Genomic DNA, 24702 nt, shown 5'->3' on the forward strand with positions numbered 1-24702 from the left:
CCTGCTGAACGTCATAGATGGCCAGTCAGGATTACTGTTCCCCGCCTGGCCGTTATTCTGCCATAGGCCAGGGCAGGATGTGGTTAAAAACAATTCTATCCATGAAGGTAATAAAAGGTTTTGTTTGCAGCAGCCACCCCAGGCCCCCCTAATAGTTACCTGAGCCCCATCTCAATCCAGCAATGTACACAAGATATTGTAGAGAGATGATCCACACACCAGTTGTTGCTCTTAAAAATCTTACATTTTTATTTGAAAACTACGGTGTACAAACGCAGATAAGATCAGTTGATGCGTTTCAGCTTATGAGGTCTTAGTCACAACTCATAGGCTAAAACACCTCAACTAATCTTATCTGCATTTGTACACCGTGGTTTTTGAATACAAATGAAGATTTATTAAGAGCAACAACTGATGTTATCTCTCTGCATTATCTTCTCAGCTAAACGACTGTGGATCAAGCACCCAAGAGCTATATTATCAGTATGTTATATGGGTAGTAGCACTGAATCTTCTGTTTGCAATGTGCACAAGTGACCGACTTGGCTCTCCAGTGACTCTCACCCCTCATTGGCTAAGGCAGCAGTTGGACATTGTCACTGTCAATCACAGCCAGTGAGCCAATCAGGAGAGGGAGGGGGCCTGATGGGGCCGAGCCATAGTTCTGTGTGTGAATGAACATGCAGAGCCACTACTTGGGAGCAAGTCTGCTCGGGAGTTCCCATAGTAATCTGCTTGCTCTGGGGGCATTTGGCAAGAAGGAGGGGCCAGGAGCACCGGAGAGGGACCCGATAAGAGGAGGATGGGGGCTGCTCTGTGCAAAATTGGTATTAAAAAAAAAAAAACCCCAAGACTTTTATAGCACTTTAATCAATGCTCAATGTTCATAAAATTTGAGTATTTTTACACTTTGCTCCACACAATATTGTATTCTTCAAAAAAAAAAAAAAATTGCATTTGCTACATCAACAATCTTATTTCTTAAAGTAATGAAAAGGCCAAGCGTGCTGTGAAAAGTACAATTACCTGTAGCAACTAATCAAAACTCATGTTTTGCTCATTTTTCTAAAGAATAATGTTTTGTGAAAGTCTACATATTATTGCTGCCCTATCCACTGCCTTTCCCAATGCGTTTACCAGTCTTTTCAATTGAATTTTTGCATGTGTTATCTGCTAACATTATTGTTTTTTTCCTAATCTAATCAGTCACTTTTTGTAGTCAAACCATCATTTCAAGATATCAATGTTGCTGTATAAACATGACATACATAAATTGATTCTATGCTACTATAATCATATCATCTATTTATGAAAATAGAAGGTAACAGATTGTGCAGTTTAATCTCTAAACTGGCAACAGCACCCCACAATCAGTGCCCCTTTAATAACCTTTTACCTATATCATGTATGCACCATGTCTTATTGTAGTATAATGCTTTAAGATTTCAACAGCCAATGACACCTTCTCTTCATTTTAAAATTAATTATTTTGCCATAGTAGTTATTACAATTAATGATGCATGCACAGTAAGTGACATTATATACTGTATCAGCCAATGATTACATTTCTTCATATTGGCCATATGGTGAATATCTTGAGAGAATGATAGATTTATTGGTAATATTCAAAAACTATGCAAAAAATATAACTGTTTCAGCAATTAGATGTATGTTCACTAGTCCATGTGAATTAAAATACTCTGAAATAATGTTTGTTTTTACATTGCAAAATGCTTTTCGACCAAGGGTAGGACCTGCACTCCAATGAGATGCTGTTATTGAACTTTGTTCAAGTAGTCACTGGGGATGCTAAGCTAAAGGAGTAGAGACAAAGTGAATGTTCATTCTGCACTTAGCTAAGTAAACTTTTTTGCCCAGGAGTCCTTGACATTTAGATGCCCAGGCCAAAAGCATGTGTCTGTTACCTTTACAATAACTGTATGACCAGGGTTCTTTTTCCCCAGAGAATATGTGCAGGAACTGCCCTCTTCCAAGTCACACCTTGTTGCCGCCCCCTACCCACATCCGAGCACCGTCCCTTGGTTCCACCCCATACCCACCTCCCAGTACCTTCCCTTTGAGAAAATACAGAGCCAAGTATAATTTTGTGGTGCTAAGAACTTTGTATGGAATGTGTTAATGATAACAAGAAAAGCAGTTAAATAGATCTTTGTCCAGCAACAATAGCCCCCCGAAGCCAGCTAAAATAGCCATTTTAAGCAACAATAGATTTAACCCAGCTACAACAGATCACCCTAGCAACATTAGACCCCCCTGCAACAAAATACCCCCTAGCAACAACAGATCCACCTCAGGAAAATAGACCCCCTACCAGCAACAATAGATCTCTAAGCTGCCAGGATTTATAGAGCCAGCAACAATAGACCTCTCCCAGCAAAAATTGACCACCAGCAACATAGGTCCGCCCTTTCTCCCCAGCAACAGTAGATTACTGTCAAAAGATAACAAAGAAAATAACGAAGATCAGACACACCCAGTAGTTTCCTCTATGTATTGCCAGTGAAAGCAATAAGAAACAGCACAACATCAGATGGCACCGGTCACCAAAAAACCCTCACCAAAGAAAACCCACCACTCAGTCAACCTGCCCCTACTGACACTGACCCTCATAAACCCCACCATGGAAGGGTGCTATGGCAGGAGCTGGTCTGTCTTTCCCCTGGGAGCCCCCTCCACCCCACCCTATGGCTTGCCACTACCAACCACTGCAAAACCTGTCAGTACTCTGAGGAGCCAGCACCACACCTTAGAACCACTATGGGTGATTGAGGTGCTGATGCTCTACTAGGCATGCACTATATGTTAAGGTATGAACTACAGTTCAGTGAGAATTTAGAGAATCATGGATGAAATAAACATTGATTTTCAAATCCCCAAGCAACATTGGACTCCAATACAAAAACACATCCCCTAACAACAACAGATACACCCCAGCAACAATAGATCTCCCAGCAGCCAGCATTATTAGACCATCCAGCAAACAGCAACAATCGACTCCTCATTCAACAGTAGATGCCTCCCAGCAACAATTAACTCTCCAGCACCATAACCCCCTACAACAAAAATAGACCCCCTCCCTCAACAGGAAATCCCTCCCAGCAACAATTGACTTACCACCAACATAAGAGCCCCCACTCGCAACAATAAACCCTCCCTCAACAATAGATCCCCCAGCAACAATAGGTTCCCCAGCCACCAGCTTTAATATACCCTCCTGCAGCCATCAACAAAAGACCCACCAGCAACATAACAGCCCCCTCCAGCAACACTAGATCCCTTTCCTCCAGCAACAATAGATACCCCAGCAGCTAGCATCTTTTATACCCCAGCACCCTTTTCCATTACATACATTTAGTGCGTTCCCTTGTGTTCCCGCTGAAAAAAAGCCTTGCGTATGGCCTATTTGCATGCCAATTGTTTTATGTTTTCTTAAAGACATAAATTTATGACTAAAAAAAGTATAAATATATTAAATAAAATATATTTTGTACCCTATTTAAATAAAAGCCCTGTTCTGTTTTTTATTTAATTATTTTTATTTAATTCTGAATACTGTAATGTTATAACTAAAGCAATAAACCTATGGGGCTGCGGGTGAACATAGCAGCCCAAAAGTGGCAGTGTTCATTTGAAGACTTTCGTTTTTTTCATAGAAGCCTCCAGCTTGCATGTGATCACAATTGTCATAGCTGACATACTGGTGATGTCGGCTGGTGGCTCTCAAGGAGGGGACACATTTGTAAACATATCCCAAGCACAGGACATTGTTCTGGGCATCGTTTATATACAGATGCGGGCAGAGAAGGTTTAATATCCAATCATGCACAGTGGAAATGAAAAACAAAATGTTTTGCTTGCACATAATTAAATGTTTGAAGTGAACACAGCTTCACTATATTTACATAGCTAAGTAAATTGCCTTTGCTCTCCTAGTAAATCAACCACACTCTGTATGTTTGTCTTCAGACACTGCTTTAAATTATACACCATTATAGACTGTATATAATATGGGATTCTTAAAAGCTATGTTTACTCTAAACCATTGTTGCAGTTGGATGAGGCTGCTGACAAGCTTAAAGTTGATTTCCAGATAAACAGCTAAATACACAGTTAAATATCTACATATGTGTATTATTTTTTGTTTTATTTCCCCATAGTGTTACATACACATACTTTTAATTTTTAAAACACTCTCAGAACCCTGATTTCTGTGGCTTCTACTATGCAAAACTCAACAATTTCCTACAACTTCAAAGTTTTGCTCCACCTGCCATCACTCACACCTTTCTATTGGCCCAACATTATGGTGGTCAGCCTTACTGCCAATAGTGTAATGAGAGCATTGTATATATATAATCACAGATCTGGGCTCTTTACCACGTGATCAGCTGTGTCCAATCACAGCTGATCACAATGTAAACACAAGCTGGTTATCGGCATTCTTTTCCTGGTGCTGACAGAATGAGTAGCGGAGAGGTGAGACGATAACTGACTTTTGTGAAAGAGACATCTACACTAATATTCTGGGCACTGATTATCAGTGAATATACAAAGGGGTATAGACCACGCTCAAACGAACCAATATTATAGCAAAATCATATAAAGTGTATAGAGTGTTTTAAAAAAAATAAATACTATCAATAATCCAAATTAAACTAGACCAAAGTGCATGTGTACACTTGTGAACATATATATATATCTGTGAGTCTTTATATTGTGAATGAGAAACAGTCCCAATCCATATGTGAGACAATATTCTTCCTTTGGGTTAGATCACCCGTGCTTTTACAGATCAGTGTAGCCTCCACCTGGTAAAATTCCACCAAGGCTTGTGATATCACTGGCTGCTTACCAGAATGATTTGACCCCTATTACAGGCAGTCAAATCAAGCCAAACGTATGGAGGGAAATCCTCTTGGGACTTTTTCACCGGGTAACCAGGAGATATTTGAGCACAGTAGTCAGGCAGGCAAGTATTGTATAGGCGAGACAACAAAGAGAAACTTCATAGTGTAGTATAAAAGATTCAGATTTTATTGAACATAGTAGTGACTTACAATTCAGCAGACTACGTTGGACCGGTTATCCATATTAAATTGTGGTAATTCCAAGTAGGGGACACCGCTTCCGCGATCCACCTGCGCTCCGGATGCCGGAAGTGGCGTATGGCGATCTTACGTCCCGATGCATTTCGTCAGCACGCAACTGACATCATCGGGGGTCATCAGTGTCCTGATTATCAGTGCAGTCCCAACAGTACCCACCATTGCTGCCTATCAGTGCCCACCAGTGCTGCCAATTAGTGCTAATCAGTGCTGCCAATCAGTGCCCATCAGTGCTGCCAATCAGTGCTCATCTGTGCTTTTCCATCAGTGTTACCTATCCGGCTCATCAGTGCAGCCTACCAGTGCCCATCAGTGTTGCCTATCTGTGCCGCCTATCAGTGCCACCAAACAGTGCCACCTATTAGTGCAGCCTCATCAGTGCCACCTCATCAAGGCTCATCAGTGCAGCCTATCAGTGCCCATCAGTGCCACTTCATCAGTGCTGCCTCATCAGTGCCCACCAGTGCAATCTATTAGTGCCCATCAGTGCCACCTAATCATTGATGCCTTATCAGTGCAGCCTATCAGTGCCCATCAGTGCAGACTCATCAGCGCACATCAGTGAATAAGAAAAATTACCTGTTTGCAAAAATGTTTTACAAACTATGAAAAATGTTTTTTTTGTTTGTTGTTTTTTTTCAAAAAATCTGGTCTTTTTTCATTTGTTTAGCAAAAAAATTGAAAACCCAGTGGTGAATAAATACCACCAAAAGAAGCTCTGTCTCAAAAAATGATAAAAACTGTCATTTGTGTACAGTGCTGCATAACTGAGCAATTGTCATTCAAAGTGTGACAGCGCTGAAAGCTGAAAATTAGCCTGGGCAAGTAGGGGGTAAAAGTGCCCAGTAAAGGTTGCAAGTGGTTAAGCTGCTGATCGACAAACGTTTTCCAGCTTGTCCATTCGAATTGGGACAGTCAAGCACCAATCAAAATTGGTTTGCTGGTCCCTGCTTAAAGTGATACTAAAGTCTCTTTTTTTTTTAATAACAAACATGTTATACTTATTTGCCCTGTACAGTGGTTTTGCCTGGATCCTCCTCTCCTCGGGTCTTTTGCCGTCACTCCTGGCCCCTCCCTCTTGTGCCTCCACAGCAAGCAGCATGCTATGGGGGCACCTGAGCCGAGCCAGAGCTCTGTGTGTCCATTCAGACACAGAGCCATGATTCGGCCCTGCCCCTTCTCTCCACATTGGCTAACTGACTTTTATTGACAGGAGCGGGAGTCAATGGCATTTCTGCTGTGTCTCAGCCAATCAGGAGGGTGGCAGAGCCTCTTGTGCAACATCGCTGGATCGAGATGGGGCTCAGGTAAGTATAACAGGGGCTGTTGGGGGGGGTGCTGCACACAGAAGGTTTTTTATCTTAATGCATAGAATACTTTAGGATAAAAAACCCGTCTGCTTTTAGAACCACTTTGACCTGCCAAATTTCAATCTGTCTATGGCCCACTCAAAACAGAAAAAGTTTTCTTTGGAGTTGGGCCTCTGTAAGTTTTATTTTTCACATGCCAGAGTATTATCCAGACTTTGGACTATTTTCTCCATATCCAAATACTGTGCTTTACATATTTGACAAGAAAAATATGGTCAAAAACATTCATTCTGTGGATTAAAAGCTTGCTCTTTGATATTTGTGAATATTTATACAGCCATTAAGAACATCATATGAGTTTGAGAGGCTTAACTCTCTTATCTTCACTTCCATTCTCCTATAAGGTTTCTCTATATAAACATTAGCTTTTCTGGTTCACCAGTCCGAAACTGAACCTCACCAGGGCACATTGAAAGCTGTTGTGGAAATATTGCAGATGCGGGAGAGCGGCATGTCAGCCTCCCCATTCCCAAGTCACTTTGAGTCCAAATAATAAGGATATTTTCTGTGATGCGCAGCTGTGTGATTGATGCTTGAAAACCATTTACATGTATTCAGTTCACAGACCCAGCACTGGCTTGCAGGTTTCTTTCAGAAACAGAAGAGGAAATGATTGCATTAATTGTAGACCTCCAGTAGGCATGATAATGTAAGCATATGTATGCAAAGCCCTTTTTATTTCTTTTGCTTTTTATTTTTTTATTTTTTCAATTGTGCCTATTTTTTTCAAGAAAGACAAATCACCATCTGCTTAATTTATCTTTTGGTTCAAATGCATACAAATAATATTTGTACTTGTAATTTGTACTGGTTGTTGACCAATCTAAGCTGAACTTGAAGAGAATAGATCCATTGCTCAGTTTTGACACCACAGCGTAGTAATAATAAAATCTGATGGCTAACATATGTCGTTTGTGTGTACTTAATAAACTATTCTTTCTTATCTTTTGGCAGAGATAAATTATATTTTAATGATGTGTCATTTTGATGCAGTTAATCTTCATGCTTAGCTGTGGATGGCAAGGCTCGGTTGACCCTCTCTTTGTTTTGCCGAGACTGGAAATTAATTAAACATTGCCATTTCTTTTTCGATTTCTGTTGTAGCAACTGACCTGTAATCAAATTGTTTGTGCGCCTGCTTTTAATGATACAGTTTACTAGACGACATGGTTTCCATGTGCATTCACTTACAGATTCTCTTTTAAATTTTAATGCTGTGCCAGCGCAGTCACACAGGGCAAAGCGTGTATGGCTGCAAAGGAAATGTGAAAGGAAGTGGGGGTAGGGGGGGGGGGACCAGGGCAATCACAAATGTGCCTTTTTGTGGATTTTATTTTTAAGAACAAAGCCATCCGTCCGTTTCAACAGGAATTGGGGGCTAGTAATAGGTCGGATTACATTTTTCTGTTTCAGTCTATTTGGGAAGTGGTGACTTATGATCAGAAACAATTACTAACAAGATTTATTTGAAGGTTGATGTATTTTGTAGGATGTGGAAGCAATGTTCATTTATATAGGTAATCAGGTGGAAACTCAACTTTACAGAACTCTGCAAGATGCATTTGACCTTTTGAATTATACTTGGAGTTGTTATATTGGGAATTGGGTTATGTAGCAGTTCATATCGTTCATAGACATGGTTGAATATAGCTGTATAAGTGATATTCCATCAGGGTTTAGGTCTAATGTAGATTCCTAGCTGGAGGAGAACTACAGTTCTCAGAATTAACTAATAGGTGGAAGTCGCTATTTACAATGGAGGCAACTGAGTCCCCTTTTACCTACCTAGATAATTTTTAAATTGAATATATATATATATATATATATATATATATATATATATATATATATATATATACTGAACAAAATTATAAACGCAACACTTGTTTTTGGCCCCATTTTTTGTGAGCTGAACTCAAAGATCCAAGACTTTTTCTATGTACACCAAAGGCCTATTTCTCTCAAATATTGTTCACAAATCTGTTAAAATCTGTGTTAGTGAGCACTTCTCCTTTGCCGAGATAATCCATCCACCTCACAGGCGTGGAATATCAAGATGCTGATTAGACAGCATATTTATTGCACAGGTGTGCCTTAGGCTGGCCACAATTAGGGCCCTTTCTCACACGGAGTCCGTCATACGGACTCCATTTTTCTCAGCGGGGGATTGATCCGCCAATCCCCCCCTGAGCAGGAGGATGACAGCTGTGTCTCCGTGATGTGTGCAGAGACAAAGCTGTCAGGTCCCCATGCATCTCTATAGGGGAATCGGATGGGAACGGATCGTATGTCCGTTTTCATCTGATCCCATCCGATCCGATCCGCTGGGCGGATGGAAATAGGGTTTGCATCCTTCCAGATTTGACTGATAGGATCGGATGTCAGCAGACATGTCTCCGCTGACATCCGATGCCCCATAGAGATGCATGAGGTGACCGTTCAGATCCGCCAAAGAACTGACAGGCGGATCTGAACGGTCCACCTGTGTGAAAGGGGCCTAAAGGCCACTCTAAAATGTGCAATTTTATCACACAGCACAATGTCACAGATGTCACAAGTTTTGAGGGAGTGTGCAATTGGTATGCTGACTGCAGGAGTGTCCACCAGAGCTGTTGCCTGTGAATTGAATGTTCATTTCTCTACCATAAGCCATCTCCAAAGGCGTTTCAGAGAATTTGGCAGTACATCCAACCGGCTTCACAACCGCAGACCATGTGTAACCACACCGGCCCAGGACCTCCACATCCAGCATCTTCACCTCCAAAATCACCTGAGACCAGCCACCTGGACAGCTGCTGCAACAATTTCTTTGCATAACCAATGAATTTCTGTGCAAACTGTCAGAAACCGTCTCAGGAAATATAATCTGCATATTTGTCATCCTCATCCGGGGGTCTCGACCTGACTGCAGTTCATTATCATAACCGACTTGAGTGGGCAAATGCTCACATTCAATGGCGTCTGGCACTTTGGAGAGGTGTTCTCTTCACGGATGAATCCCGGTTTTCTTAGATCTTTGAGTTCAGCTCATGAAAAATGGGGGCAAAAACAAGTGTTGTGCTTATAATTTTATTCAGTATATATATATATATATATATATATATATATATATGTATATATATATATATATATATATATATATATATATATATATATACACATTCAGGTCCATAAATATTGGGACATTGACACAATTCTAATATTTTTGGCTCTATACACCACCACAACAATGGATTTGAAATGAAACAAACAAGGTGTGCTTTAACTGCAGACTTTCAGCTTTAATTTGAGGATATTTACATCCAAATCAGGTGAACGGGGTAGGAATTATGTATGAATGTATATGTGCCTCCCACTTTTTAAGGGACCAAAAGTAATGCGACAGATTAACAATCATAATTCTAACTTTCACTTTTTAATATTTGGTTGCAAATCCTTTGCAGTCAATTACAGCCTGAAGTTTGGAAGGCATAGATATCACCAGACGCTGGGTTTCATCCCTGGTGATGCTCTGCCAGGCCTCTACTGCAACTGTCTTCAGTTCCTGCTTGTTCTTGGGGCATTTTCCCTTCAGTTGTGTCTTTAGCAAGTGAAATGAATGCTCAATCGGATTCAGGTCAGGTGATTGACTTGGCCATTGCATAACATCCCACTTCTTTCCCTTAAAAAACTCTTTGGTTGCTTTTGCAATATGCTTTGGGTCATTGTCCATCTGCACTGTGAAGCGCCGTCCATTGAGTTCTGAAGCATTTGGCTGAATATGAGCAGATCATTTTGCCCAAAACACTTCAGAATTCATCTTGCTGCTTTTGTCAGCAGTCACATCTTCAATAAATATAAGAGAACCAGTTCCATTGGCAGCCAAACATGCCCACGCCATGACACTACCACCACCATGCTTCAATGATGAGGTGGTATGCTTTGGATCATGAGCAGTTCCTTTCCTTCTCCATACTCTTCTCTTCCCATCACTCTGGTACAAGTTGATCTTGGTCTCATCTGTCCAAAGAATGTTGTTCCAGAACTGTAAAGGCTTTTTTAGATGTTGTCTGGCAAACTCTAGCCTTCCTGTTTTTGAGGCTCACCAATGGTTTACATCTTGTGGTGAACCCTCTGTATTCACTCTGGTGAAGTTTTCTCTTGATTGTTGACTTTGACACACATACACCTACCTTCTGGAGAGTGTTCTTGATCTGGCCAACTGTTGTAAAGGGTGTTTTCTTCACCAGGGAAAGAATTCTTCGGTCATCCACCACAGTTGTTTTCCGTGGTCTTCCAGGTCTTTTGGTGTTCCTGAGCTCACCGGTGCATTCTTTCTTTTTGAAGGATGTTCCAAACAGTTTATTTGGCTGCACCTTATGTTTTTGCTATCTCTCTGATGGGTTTGGTTTGTTTTTTCAGCCTAATGATGGTTTGCTTCACTAATAGTGACAGCTCTTTGGATCTCATATTGACAGTTGACAGCAACAGATTCCAAATGCAAATAGCACACTTGAAATTAACTCTGGACCTTTTTTCTGTTCCTTGTAAATGGGATAATGAGAGAATAACACACACCTGGACATGGAACAGTTGGGCAGCCAATTGTCCCATTACTTTTGGTCCTTTAAAAAGTGGGAGGCACATATACAAACTGTTGTAATTCCTACACCTTTCACTTGATTTGGATGTAAATACCCTCAAATTAAAGCTGAAAGTCTGCAGTTAAAGTCCATCTTGTTTGTTTCATTTCAAATCCATTGTGATGGTGTATAGAGCAAAAAGATTAGAATTGCATCAATGTCCCAATATTTGTGGACCTGACTGGTATATAGACTGTGCACTTTGCAAGTGCAGTTGCACTCTGAAAGTGCAGCTACACTCATTTTTGCTGAATTTGCACATTCAATAGCGTGCAAGCAAAAAATGCTGTTTTTTATTTTACTTGCACCTGATTGTGTATTCCTTACAAAGTGAAGCTTCACTACAATAACTAAGCTCTGGGGAAAATGACTGCATAGTCTGTTTATCCTTAGTAATTCCACCCTTATATTTTATATTATGCTTTTTATTATATTTTAGGTATAGTGCTCCAACTTAAATAAAAGAGGAAAGGTATAAAGAGCACAGTTGAGTTGAGCCTATAGTTAAGACAAGTTTTACATGGCCACTATACGGAAATTTAAAGACTATTCAATTTGAATGCCTGTGCATTCCAGTGGAAAAGAAGCCCCACCTTACTCTTTTTAGAAAGCACAGCAACACAAGACAAGACACAAAAGTGTATTACTGTGCATGGCAGTGCACTACAATACAATTGATTGGCTTTATTGCATTGGGGTGCCATTTCCAATAAATTGAAATGAATGGCGCCACAATGCCATAACATGTCCTTGGTCCACTATCATGGGTTGTGGTACTGTATGTGTTACTGCAAAGTCAGATTTCAACTCTAAAATAGCTTTTACTTTTAATTGCTATTATAACATCTGGGACCATACTAGAATCATTTAATATAGTTATTTCTCAATGGTTCAAGTTTATGACAGAATTGTGTTAAGTGTTGGTCACACGTATTACAATCTGTTTTTACCATATCTGTACAAAGAGTCACAACTATGTAGTAAATGGGGCCTTTCCATCCACTATATATTCAGTCAGCCAGGTCCTTGCACTCCATATTTGTTGGTGTTTCTAAGTTTCTAGAATTGGACTGTAATGTGTGTGGATAGCTGCAGACAAAATCACCCTTATCTATACCATGTCTACTTGAATTCAAATTTGTATATATAATAGTGATAATACTGCTCGGTTATTTAACTGTAAAGGATTATGGCTACATCTGGTAGGTACTTTATAGGAAATTTATTTGTTTTGCACCTAACCATTTCCTTTCATCTAATAAAAACAAGATAGGACATTGGTGAGTTTGCAGGTTCCCAGATGCCTCTGCTAGAAAGTCATATTTTTTTGTAGACACAAAAGAAATTAATATATAATACAGAGATCTGGGCCATTCATCTTGAATCTTTTTTTATTTCGAAGGTCACAATACATTTCTTGATTCATGGAAAGGAACATTATTGCCTAAGCTCTCAGACTCTGCTAACAGCAGTTCTTGTGTTCTCTCATAGGAATAGTTCTCTATATTAAAGTGACTGAAATGATGAAATTCTATGTCTGCCCTAAATACAAGTTTACCACAACCCTAAAACTTCCAAGAGATGATTTCATTCATTTTACTGTCATAAGCAAGAGCAAAGGAAAGTGCTCAAAGATGAGGGTGGATGGAAGACCTTATTAAAGCTTTACTCCAGGCAACCCAATAAATACATAGATTAAATACATATGTGAGAGCTCTTTTATTTTCCAAAATATTTTTATTACTGCCCATCCTGTACTGAGATTTTACTGCCCCTAGTGAATGGACAGCGAAGCAGAAGATTGATAAGCTCATCTTTGCCACTCTACTCTCTCCTTATAGCAGCTTGTTCCTTGTTCGTGCATGAGCACTACAGCACAGCGATTGGCTCATTGTGCTGCGTCTTCTACTTACATTCGGAGTTCTGCTGTAGGGACTGCAATAGGCTGATATCTAGTAAAATTCAGGTACCTGCACCAGTTGTCTTTAATAATACCTGCAATGATTTTTTATATGGTGACAACAAAGGTTTCCATTCCATAGTCTGCCCCGTGCCTGCTCACTGGAGAAATAATCAACAGCTTGATTATGTTGATTGATTTTCCTGTGAGCAAGCTGAAGACAGAGTATAGAAAGCTGCAGACTGTACTGGAACAATGGTTGTCACCTGCCTGGCTGTGTAGTGTGGCAAAAAATGTGTGAAGGCTGCCTGAACACAAAATACAAATCCTTTGTCAAGTAAAACAGCTGGTATGTATTTCAACTTCTCTTCTACTTGTTAGTCTTATATGTTTTTAACACCATTATTGCAACTATTAAAACACATTTTATACAGGGTTTAGGTTTTTCATGTAGGTTATTCAGTAAATAAGCACATTTATGACCATCACAGACTAAAAGAACCCATTATGTCTGAAAACAAGTGTAAAACATCTTAAACCAACTCCGGGACTCCAATCAGAGCTACTTATTAAGACACCTCTTCAGTAGGCAGGTCCATGATGTCCTAAACTTACATTATGTCTTCAATCTCCCTGGGTTTAATGACACTAGGAGTTCTTCAGCCCAGAAGACTTGTGGGCCTCTTGGATGGAAAAGGGGTACTACGTGGAACAGCATTCAATTGAAAGTAAGTATTGCAGCCAGAGATTTTTTTTTTTTTTTACCTCAAGAATGACTTAAAAAAAAAAGTTTAAAGTATATCTAAAGTCAAAACTGATGGAGTAGGGCATAGGTAAAACCCCTGTCAGAAATATATATATATATTTTTTTATCTAGGTCCCATAGGACCTCTCTGGATTTCTCTTCCCTGTTCTGAAGACCCAAACAGGGAGTAAGAGAAAATCCCCATAAAGGGAAGGGGGTATCCCCTTTTAGTTGTCACCTGGTCAGGTGTCATCATTGCAAGATTTCGTCCCGATTTTTGTTCAGGAAAAACTGTTAACTTTTGGATTGCCCTTAAAGAGGTTGTAAACTCGTTTTTGTTTTTTTTACACCCTGCAAGAGAAAGACATAATGAGCTAGTATGCGCGTGGGAGCCGACAGTCACGGCACGGGGCTCTGAAGGAACGGCACGAGCGGCCGTTCCTTCATAGCGCATGCGCCAGTGACGTCACTGTATGCATCGAAGGTAAATATCTCCTAAACGGTACATGTTTAGGAGATATTTACAGTACCTATAGGTAAGCCTTATCATAGGCTTACCTATAGGTACAACTTGCAGAGGAGGGTTTACTTCCTCTTTAACTGTCTTTAAAGGTGATAATGGTCACCAGGACCAAAAAAAGGGTGAATCTCCCCAGCGTAGACAAAGACCGAGATTATAGCCTTTCTCTGCTCTATCCAAGACTACATATTTTGAAATATAGATACACTTAATAAGTTACAAATTTTAAAACAGAAGAAAAAAAAATAATGGGATAGACCAAAGGTGTTGTGTTTGCAGGAATATAGAATAGATTTTCTTCTGTTAGTTAATTGGAGATGTTTCTGCTGTGTTGTTGTCATTGAGCTGCAGTTCTTCTTCGGTTGGAAGACACATGGCAGTCCACTGAGACAAATAATGGCAGTAAGCAGTAAAACAGCACTAGACATGTTGTAAAGACTAATTTGACAGCATGAGTGATAATGCACTCAACTTTTTTCACCATAAACTTTTTATTTACAATCTAGAGTACATCTGTACCTACTTCTCTGGGAAATCAGCCGCTTCTATACAATGCTGTTGCTTTTTTAAGTACATTCCAGTTTACCAATAAATCAATTACTGGTGTAGCAATCTGGAGTACAGCTGACACTGGCTCAGAAAGTGGTTCTAGGTTACACCCTCAGCTGTATCACACATTTTTTCTGAACTTATTCAATAGGAGATCTTATTCTTTTGTGCTTATTTTTAAGGGCAGTACCTCTCGGCAACCAATCAGCATTCAATTTGCTGATGTCAGGAGAAATTCTGAATTACAAGATTAATTCTGAATGTCTGCATTACATAATTACAACCATAGGTTGCAATACTATAAATTATTGCAAGAGTTATAAGTTGGATCATTAGGTTAGCAAAAGCTGTTCGACTGCAGCCAAAGACACATTTTCAGTTTTTGGATAGAATGAGAAAATGGTAGAAACCTTATGTCCCCATTCATGAAGTTTCTCTTTACTTCCTCTCTATTTAACATGAGTGTGACAGACTCACCTGGGACAGAGGCTTTTGGAGGGGACTGCAGGCTGGCCTCTTGCCTACTGACTATGGGCCCTGGCTTTTAATGGAACAGTAATCATTGTGAGGTGTATGCCTTGGGTACCCTTGGAGTAATTTTACTTTGGAATTAAGTCCATGTCTCCCTACAACACACAGACTCTGGGACTCTGGGCCCGAGGTCCCTGTTTAGGGCCTAGCTGCCCCATTACCAATAATGACTGCTTCACACTGTAAGACTCATAGCAGATGTTAATATCATCAGCTCAAGCCACCTGTCTTTCACCCATTGGTAATTGTGATAATTAACTCACCTATTTTCTGTTAGCAAACTATTGTGGGATGTGTTTATACTTGTGATAATGTGTATTGAACAGAACTTTGTATTCAGTATTGTAGGGGTCGGGAAGTCTTACCTGAAATGAGATCTCTGATTAATCACAACATTGTCCAGGTTGCAAGTTGTTTATTCAAATAAATGTTTCTAGTATATGTTAACTATTTTGACTAACTCTTTGAGGATCTTCTATGATGGGATTAGCAATGAGTCATCTCTAACTCGTTATCTAAGCCATTGTGTGATGTTTTGGGTAAATATTTGGGTTATAAAAGTCTGTATTTTTGTTCAATAAACAGTCATTCCTTTGGTTTTTACCTCACATCTTCTCTGTGTACGATGTTTGGGGTAAAAAGAGCTGGTATTAGCTCTCGGCCTGCTCGGAACAGTTTGGAGGACAGGAGGCACTGTTTGGCGGAAGGAAGCACCTAGTCAGGGTGCCCAAGCGGTTCTGCCACAATGAGTCAGACTGCAGAGGAATTGAGGGAAAATCCTCCAACTTCCTGTTTATTTGAAGTGTTCAGACAGAGCATGAATGGAAAGGAATGTTTATTAACCACTTCTGGACCAGAAGGATTTACCCCCTTAATGACCAGGCTATTTTTTGGGATATGGCACTGCGTTATTTTAACTGACAATTGCGAGGTGGTGTGACCCTGTACCCTAATAAAATTGATGTCCTTTTTTTTCCCCACAAATAGAGCTTTCTTTTGGTGGTATTTGATCACCTGTACAATTTTTATTTTTTGTGCTATAAACAAGAAAAGAGCGACAATTCTGAAAAAATGTATATACTTTTTTACTTTCTGCTATATAACATTCCCAATAAATAAAAACATTTAGCCCCGGTTCACACTAGGGCGACTTGTGAGGCGACCTGGTCGCCTCACAGGTCGCCGCAGGTCGCCTCCCATAGGGAAGCTGCGGACCCGTTCTAATAGGAGCGACAGAAGTCGCTCCGACCTAGAAAAAGGGTCCGGAGCTTCTTTGGGGCGACCAGGAGGCGGCCGCCACGGACTTCATAACATTGCTCGCACCGCGATGTCAGAGGTCGCCCCTGGAAGTAGCGTCGCGGTAGTGTGAACCGGCGCTAAAAAATCTTATTTTTTTTTATCATTTTAGGCCAATTTGTATTTTGCTACATATTTTTGGTTAAAAAAATTACAATAAGTGTATATTGATTGGTTTGCGCAAAAGTTATCGCTTCTACAAAGTAGGGGAAAGATTTATGTCATTTTTTTTTATTTTTTTTTACTAGTAATGGCAGCGATCAGTGATTTTTAGTGGGACTGCGGACAGATTGAACACCTAACTGACACTTTTGACACTTTTTGGGGGACCAGAGACATTACTAGTAATCAGTGCTAAAAATATGCACTGTTACTGTACTAATGACACTGGCAGGGAAGGGGTTAACATCAAGGACGATCAAAGGATTAAATGTGCCCTAAGGGGTGCTTTCTAACTGTGGGGGGGATGGGCTTGCTGCATGAACACAGAAACCTGTGTTCCTAAATAGGAGGAACACAGGATCCCTGTGGTCATAACTGACAGAACAGCAGTCAGCTGTGTTTACAACGGCAGACCGCTGTTCTGTCTCCACGTGGAGTGATTGTGGGTGCCCCGCTGATTAGCTTCCCCTGTGGCGAATGGACGCGCGCACTAGAGGTCCCACAAAGCAACGTACAGGTATGCCATTTCGCAGGACAGAGCCGACCTGCCACAGTAAAACTACAGTGGCTAGTCAGCAAGCAGTTAAACCAAAAAAATAAGCTTTGCCTGAGATTGGCCTTTAACACACAGATTGTGCAGTTCAATGTTGGAATCAGTCCACATGTATGCCATTTACGCTAACCTAAAGGATGCAAAGCTATTGTTCATTTCAGCTTTTAACTATCCAGTGTTATATATATATATGACCTTGAGAGGTTACGGATGACCCATTCACAACCTTAAAGTGGTTGTAAAGTCACTGTGCATAATTACAAGAATCCCCTTTGTTATAGCCAGCTATATTGCACAGTGTATGTGATTTTTTTAAATTATGCAGCTCAATACAATATTTAACAATGCCACTGTGCGGTCATGTGACCTTCCGCTATTCTCCTTCTCTGATCTGAGGACTACACCAGTTTCCTTACTGACGTCAGCCGAGAGGAGAGTGGCAGGAGGTCACATGACCGCACAGTAGCACTGTGAAATAAGGTATTGAGCTGCAAAATGTAAAAAAAAAAACCAAAACACATATACTCTGCAATATAGCCGGCTTTAACAGAGAGGATTATTAGACAGAAAAAAGATTATAATTATGCACAGTGACTTTATACGGAATAGCAGCAGGAGGGGAGGGGAGGGGCGGGCAGCCGATTGGCTCTCACATCACTGACTCAATAGCTGACAGCCAGGGAGGAAGGGGGAGAGGGAGAGACTGCGGGATGAAGGAGGCACATAAACTGACCACGGTATCATAAATCAGCAGCCATGATTACTGTGGGCAGCACACTTATGGCTTGTACACACGATCTGAAAATTGTACTAAAAATACTGCTTTCTAAGCAATCATACGATATTTGAATCGTCAGTGCAAAGCTTTCGAGAGACGATCAGGACAATTCATCCGATATTATCCGATCAGACAAGCACGAACATGTTTCTTATATGATACCAGATCGTACGATTTTCATTTAATCAATACAGTTGTCCAAAAATACAATACAAATACACTACACCACATTAAATCACCTTTGATTTTTTATTCTGTCGTACGAGAATTTTTGTAACGTTAGTAACCTTTCCATTTTTGATATGCGAATTAGCATGCAAAGAAAAAAAAAAACTGTCGATCTGTCATTCGATTTTCGGATCCCATTAGGGGGACACAGGAACAGACAGGATCAACCAGGCATTTTACAGCATAGAATGGGACAAATACACTGCACAAGCACTATGCTGTATATTGTGCTGGAACAGGATCATTTTTTCTTTATTTTTTTTTTTAGGGTTACAACTGCTTCAACCATTGGAAGCATAGGTCTACAGTTACGTTTATGCAATTTGTAGCTACGGTCTAACAGCCCATTCAGACTGGCGCGACACGACTTGGTGGGGCGACCTGTGAAGTCGTGGTGCACAGCGTGCACCGCGACTTCGGCGCGACTTGCACAGACTTCATATAATTTAAGTCAATGCAAGTCGCCTCCAGGTCGCCCCAAAGTAGTACAGGACCCTTTTTCTAAGTTGGAGCGACTTGTGTCGCTCCTATTAGAACAGGTCCTATACTATTCAATGGCGAGCGACCGACCGCGACTTGTCAGGCGACCAAGTCGCCTGACAAGTCGCGCTAGTCTGAATGGACTCTTAGAATGAAGCCTGATGTTTATGTTAAAATATGGTCTACCCATCATGGGCAGTACATGTTAAATTATCTACATAGCAGACAAAACTGAGTTATCAGACAACATTTTGCAATCCACCATTATTCTATGGTTTTTCTTTGCAGCTTTCTTTTACCCCTTGCATGGTCAATTGCAATAAACAGTAATATCTAAATAGTTCATAATGAACAACAATTGCCTTACAAAAGGATCTTAAAAAATATTCCTAAATGTAAGAGCATTTGTTTTGTATTTACAAAATATAAACTATTAAATGGTATGCTTTTAAATGTATTATAGATAATTTAAGACAATGTAATTAGAAATTCTGAAGACTACCTAAGCTTTGACGTCACCACTCTTAGTTACATAAATAGTTTCAGTTCATAGATCAGCATATCTCCAGTGAAATTCATAGTACAGTGGCATGAAGGATATTTTGTGTTAGCATGCATAATTTAGTGCACTTCATGAATCTTAAAGTATTGATGAGTTCGCCAAGTTACATCAGGTTTAGGAAGGAGAAACAAAGCATGAGAAACATGTCACACTTGCTGCATGTCTGCACTGTCAGTTCGGAATCCTCTGAGATATTTTATGCAATGGTTACATAATCCTGTTTGAAATAGATTTGAAACTGTTTTCATCAGTCTGGTCCCTCGATCTTTGGGAAAATAACTTTTGGTCTTGATTCTAAACAGCAATGTAATGCTTTCAGTATTTTTTTACAGCTACCTACCTTTTAGTCTTAGCATATCAGTTGAAGTACTGCTGTTTAAACAGCTGCCATGAGTAGGATACCTGCAAAATACCCAAACTCATTGTGGCGCATACAGGCTTAGATTTTGATGCAGCTATTTATGATAAAAGATTGAGATTACCAGAACACATAAGGACCATCACCTTTACATTTGATGCTTTATTCCCAATCCATGGTTGTGCAATGAGAAAACTGAAATTGAGTAATGTTTTGAGTATTCGTACAAGTTGGGTTATTTTAATGAAAATAAGGCAGGCCATATACGATGCAAATTTTGAATGATCCGCCGATCGATAAACGAAAGCGGCGCTCGCGTACAGTATGCGAGTGTACCATCAATCCATCAATGTGATTCAAAAATCAAAATTCTAAACACTATTTTTTGTGCCAGTATGGGAATTGATGCAATGTTGTTTTGACCTTTTAACCACACCTCTACTGGATACTGTACTGTGTTTTGTTAGGTGAAATCATACAACTCCCCCATTAATGATACGAAATTTGGCCAATTTTCCCAAAAAAGCCCAACATGTTGGATCAGTCAATTTTGGCTGTCGTACGAAAATCGCGTGTCGCACATACCACACTAACGATACGAAAAACGATTGTTCAAAATTTGCATTGTGTATGGCCTTCCTTATTCAGGGCCGTATTGTGGTAACAAAAAGATGTATCAATGACCTAGTAGTAGGACAAACATACAAATATAAGCAAATATAGAAAAAACAACATTTAGAAATATAGAATACAGAGGGAGATTTATTAAAACTGGTGCACTCAGAATCTGGTGCAGCTGTGCATGGTAGCCAATCAGCTTCTAATTAAATCTCATTCAATTAAGCTTTGGCAATAAAACCAGGAAGCTGATTGGTTTCTATGCACAGCTGCACGAGATTTTGCACTCTCCAGTTTTAGTAAATAAACCCCATTCATTTTAAGTCTGTTTGGGGTTATACTGCCTAAGAGGGCTTTATAAGAAAAGCATTCGGTGTGGTAACCCACAGTTTGCCAAACAAATTCATTTAAAAAAAACTCAATGCAATCAAGAATGATCAGCAATGTGATGTATGTTTACAAATACATTTTGATTAAAATGAGCCCGATGTACAAATTTCATATACATGTATCAGCATGCATTTACAGCGTCAGGGTTAGAATATATAGGCCTCCTGTTTACCGTGTATAAACATATTCAGGCAATAAATGTATTGCATTCTCATGTCCTGAACTGGCAAACCCAGTTTATACGTTTACATTGCTACACATTGTAAATTTAGGGGAAAAGGCTTGGCACCACACGTCTGAATGACATTGGGGGCCTTTCTTTGCATGTACAGGAGGTCCCTGGGTTACAAACAAGATAGGGGTTTGTTCTTAAGTCAAATTTGTTTGTAAGTCAGAACAGGTACATTTTTTAAGTGTAGCCCCAGCCAAAAGAATCATTTTTTTAGATAGCATAGGGATGGGGTTAACACCCCTGTATCATTTTTTCTTTTTTTTTGCTGTCTGTACCCCTGTTCAGAAGATTTCACCTCACTTACTGTTCCTATGACAACTGCATTTGGAAAATTTTGGGTTGTTGAGAAAGCAAGGATTGGTGATAAAGTTTCAGTGGAGACACCTTTTTCCCATGAGAACTCTTCCAGGAGTAAATTTCCCTTCCTAGGGGTAGATTTCTTCTCACTTCCTGTTGTCTCTCTCCATTTGTAAGTAGGAGTCGTTTGTAAGTCGGATGTTTGGAACCCAGGGACCTCCTGTATTTGCCCATAAACAATGTAGAAAGACTGGCACAGAAATGGGTATTTCCAATATCACCATTTTAATAAAGGCTCGGATAAGGTAGACACTAATGATATTTTTTTATAGACACAGTTACTTTTATGACACTTTGCTTATTTGTTTTCACTGCAGCCTTTGGAAGCAGACAGAATAAAGCAACTTGCATATTTACCTTCATATACAATATATCTGCTTTGTAGTTTGCTTCTAGTTGGCCCATTTATTAACCACTTGCCGACTGCCTAACGCCGATCTACGTCGGCAGTCAGCCCCTCACAGGCAAAGTGACGTAGGGCTACGTCACTAGCTTGTGAGGGTCTAGGGAGCGAGCGCGCGCCCCCGGAGGCGCACTCCCGCTCCCGCGTGGTCACGGACCCCCCCGCGCGTGTGACCGGCGGACCCGATGTCCGCCGGTCACTCGGCGATCGGCGGGGGAGAGGGAGAATGTCAGGCAGCTTGTGTAAACAAGCCACCTGTCATTCTCCTTGCTGTTAGGATACTGATCACTCGGATCTAGTGTGTAGATCCGTTGATCAGTGTCCATACAGCTCAAGCCCCAGCCAATCACAGTAGAAAGCACGCCCCTAGGGATACACACAGCCCCTCCCTCCCAAATAAAGTTAACCCCTTCACTACCAGTGTATTTTTACAGTAACAGTGCATATATATAGCACTGATTACTGTAGAAATGTCACTGGTAACCCCAAAAGTGTCAAAAATGTCAGTCAAGGGTCCGATCTGTCCGCCCCAATGTCGCAGTACCGCAAAAAAAATCGCAGATCGCCGCCATTACACGTTAAAAAAAAAAAACAATAAAAATGACAGAAATCTTTCCCTTTGTTAGTAATCGCGATAACTTTTGCGCAAACCAATCAAAATACGCTTTTTGCGATTTTTTTTACCAAACATAGGTAGCATAAAACAAATTGGCCGAAAAAGTAAAAAAAAATTGATTTTTAAATTTTTTTTTGGGGAATTTCATATAAAAAAATGTGAAAAATATTGCTATTTTTGCAAAATTGACGCTCTTTTTTTGTTTATAGCGCGTGATCAAAAAATCGCACAGGTGATCAAATACCACCAAAAGAAAGCTCTGTTTGTGGGAAAAAAAGGACGCCAAATTTGTTTAGGTACAGCGTCGCACGACCGCGCAATTGTCCGTTAAAGTCACGCAGTGCCGAATCGCAAAATACCCCCTGGTCGGAATGGGGGTAAAATCTTCCGGGGCTTAAGTGGTTAAAAATCACAGAGCCACTGGAGTTGGAGCTGTGTTTAGTAGACGTTCCACATTGCCCGATTTCCACCACATTAATAGGGCAGCAATTTTACTAGCATAATGATTGTTCATGGTTTCATACAAAACTCCCAAAATATTTTTTTTCACTTCCAGATTTTTTATTTTTTTTCTTCAGGAGAAATGTATTTTATGCTGTTGCAGCGTACAAAGAGGTTGCTTACTCAGATGTAGCCTGTTTATTGGATACTTTATCACTTTTTAACATCCTTCTGACTTTATTGCTTGGAGTGATATAATTTCCTATAAGCATGTCTTTAAAGGAAAGCAAATTAAATCCTGTCAAGCATTTTAAGATGTAATGTGGTCTGTTTTTATCTTCAGGACTTGTGCAAGCAGTGAAACCGAGAGTGAGGCTGGAGATTACATGGACCAGCAATACGATGACCTTAACAATAAAATGAATTTGGTGACAGATCCAACTGGATTCTTGAGGATGGTCAACAGAAACAACACATTCAACAGGTACAGTTTACTACAAGGAGGCTAATGTAAAATGGCGCGTGTTTTTTTGCACTTCCTTATAACCAGTTCATTGTAAAATGGTCACTGACTTATGTCAGCTTTGCCTGTTCAATTCCCATGATACGAGTTTTAAAGCAAGTCAATTAGTGTAGACATTTCTGGAGCTGCAGAGGAACGACACTCCATAAAATGCAAATGTTATTATTATGAAATTGTTCTTTATCTCAACTATTATGAGAGCCCTACATAACTCATTGTGGAACATAATTGGCTTCCGTGAGCAGATCTAATTATCCATAGAGCAGCAATCTGTTCTGCTCCGTCATATTTTACATTACTGCGGGTAGCGGCTATCCCTGGTTACTGGTGAATCTGGAAGATCTGTGAATGACTCTTAGTATTTTGGAGAGGTGAACAGTAACACAATGAAGTGTATCTAGTAATATTCTAAAGTGCGCCATGTACTTACCTTAGCGACCGACTAGATTTCTTCTGTCCTCTGTTTAAAGCAGTCAGAACAATAAAGGTTAATTTTTAATTGGGTGATAGTTGTCCTTACACATGACTTTAGCCTTGCTGCATTGTAATTTGTTTTTGTGGTCTGTAAAATATTTGGGCTGTGTCTAAAAAAAAAAACACATACTGTAACTAACTGGCTTATTCAGTAGAACAACACCAAAAGCAATGATGGCAATGTACAAAGTGCAATTGACAGTCCATCAGATTAAATTCCTATCAGATCATTTGAATTTGCAAGAAAGACACATATTTAAACTTTGCTATAGGCCTATATACTTAAAGTAGAACTATATTAATTTTGGATGGAGTAAGGGAGGGGTCACAAACCCTGTGAGATTTTTTTTTTTGCCATATTTGTCCCATTAGGGAGATTTCCCTTCACTTCTTGTCCCGTAGCCAAAACAGAAAGAGAGAGGAAATCCCTGAAAATTAATGGAATTCCTTAGGAGAGAGGAAATCCCTGAAAATTGAGGGAATTCCTCAGGGGAGGGAGATCCCTAAAAATTAAGGAAATTATTCGGGAGAGGGAATTCCTTGGGAGAGAGGAAATCCCTGAAAATTGAGGGATTTCCTCAGGAGAGAGGAAATCCCCTGAAAATTAAGGGAATTCCTTGGGTACCCCAGATCACCAAAACAAGTGTCCCGATAAAAAGATTTCCCCTCTATTACTTTTCTGGGGACAACCCAAAATTTGTGATTTTCTTTTACTATCACTTTCAATGATAATGGTAAACAGGACAAATAGAGAGGGGGAATCTCCGTAATGGGGCACAGACAACAATTAAAACTGACGGGTGTTCTAAACCCTCTCCACTTTATTTAAACTTTAGCTGTACTTTAACCCCTTTGAGACTAAGCCTTT

The 24702-nt window shown here is 40.0% G+C and overlaps 1 protein-coding gene across 3 annotated transcripts in view; it reads left to right on the forward strand.

The window, feature by feature from the left end:
- The window catches only part of TTC28 (tetratricopeptide repeat domain 28), an 866848-nt gene that overhangs the window by 695920 nt on the left and 146226 nt on the right, over positions 1–24702 (forward strand). For all 3 annotated transcript variants that reach the window (XM_082244143.1, XM_082244144.1, XM_082244145.1), the window contains one exon: positions 23181–23321. In XM_082244143.1, coding sequence (XP_082100269.1) covers positions 23181–23321 — 141 coding nt within the window. The remainder of the gene's footprint in view (positions 1–23180; positions 23322–24702) is intronic.

This window comes from Pelophylax lessonae, assembly GCF_965119305.1.
Source record: "Pelophylax lessonae genome assembly, chromosome: 1".
In the NCBI taxonomy this organism is placed as follows: domain Eukaryota; kingdom Metazoa; phylum Chordata; class Amphibia; order Anura; family Ranidae; genus Pelophylax; species Pelophylax lessonae.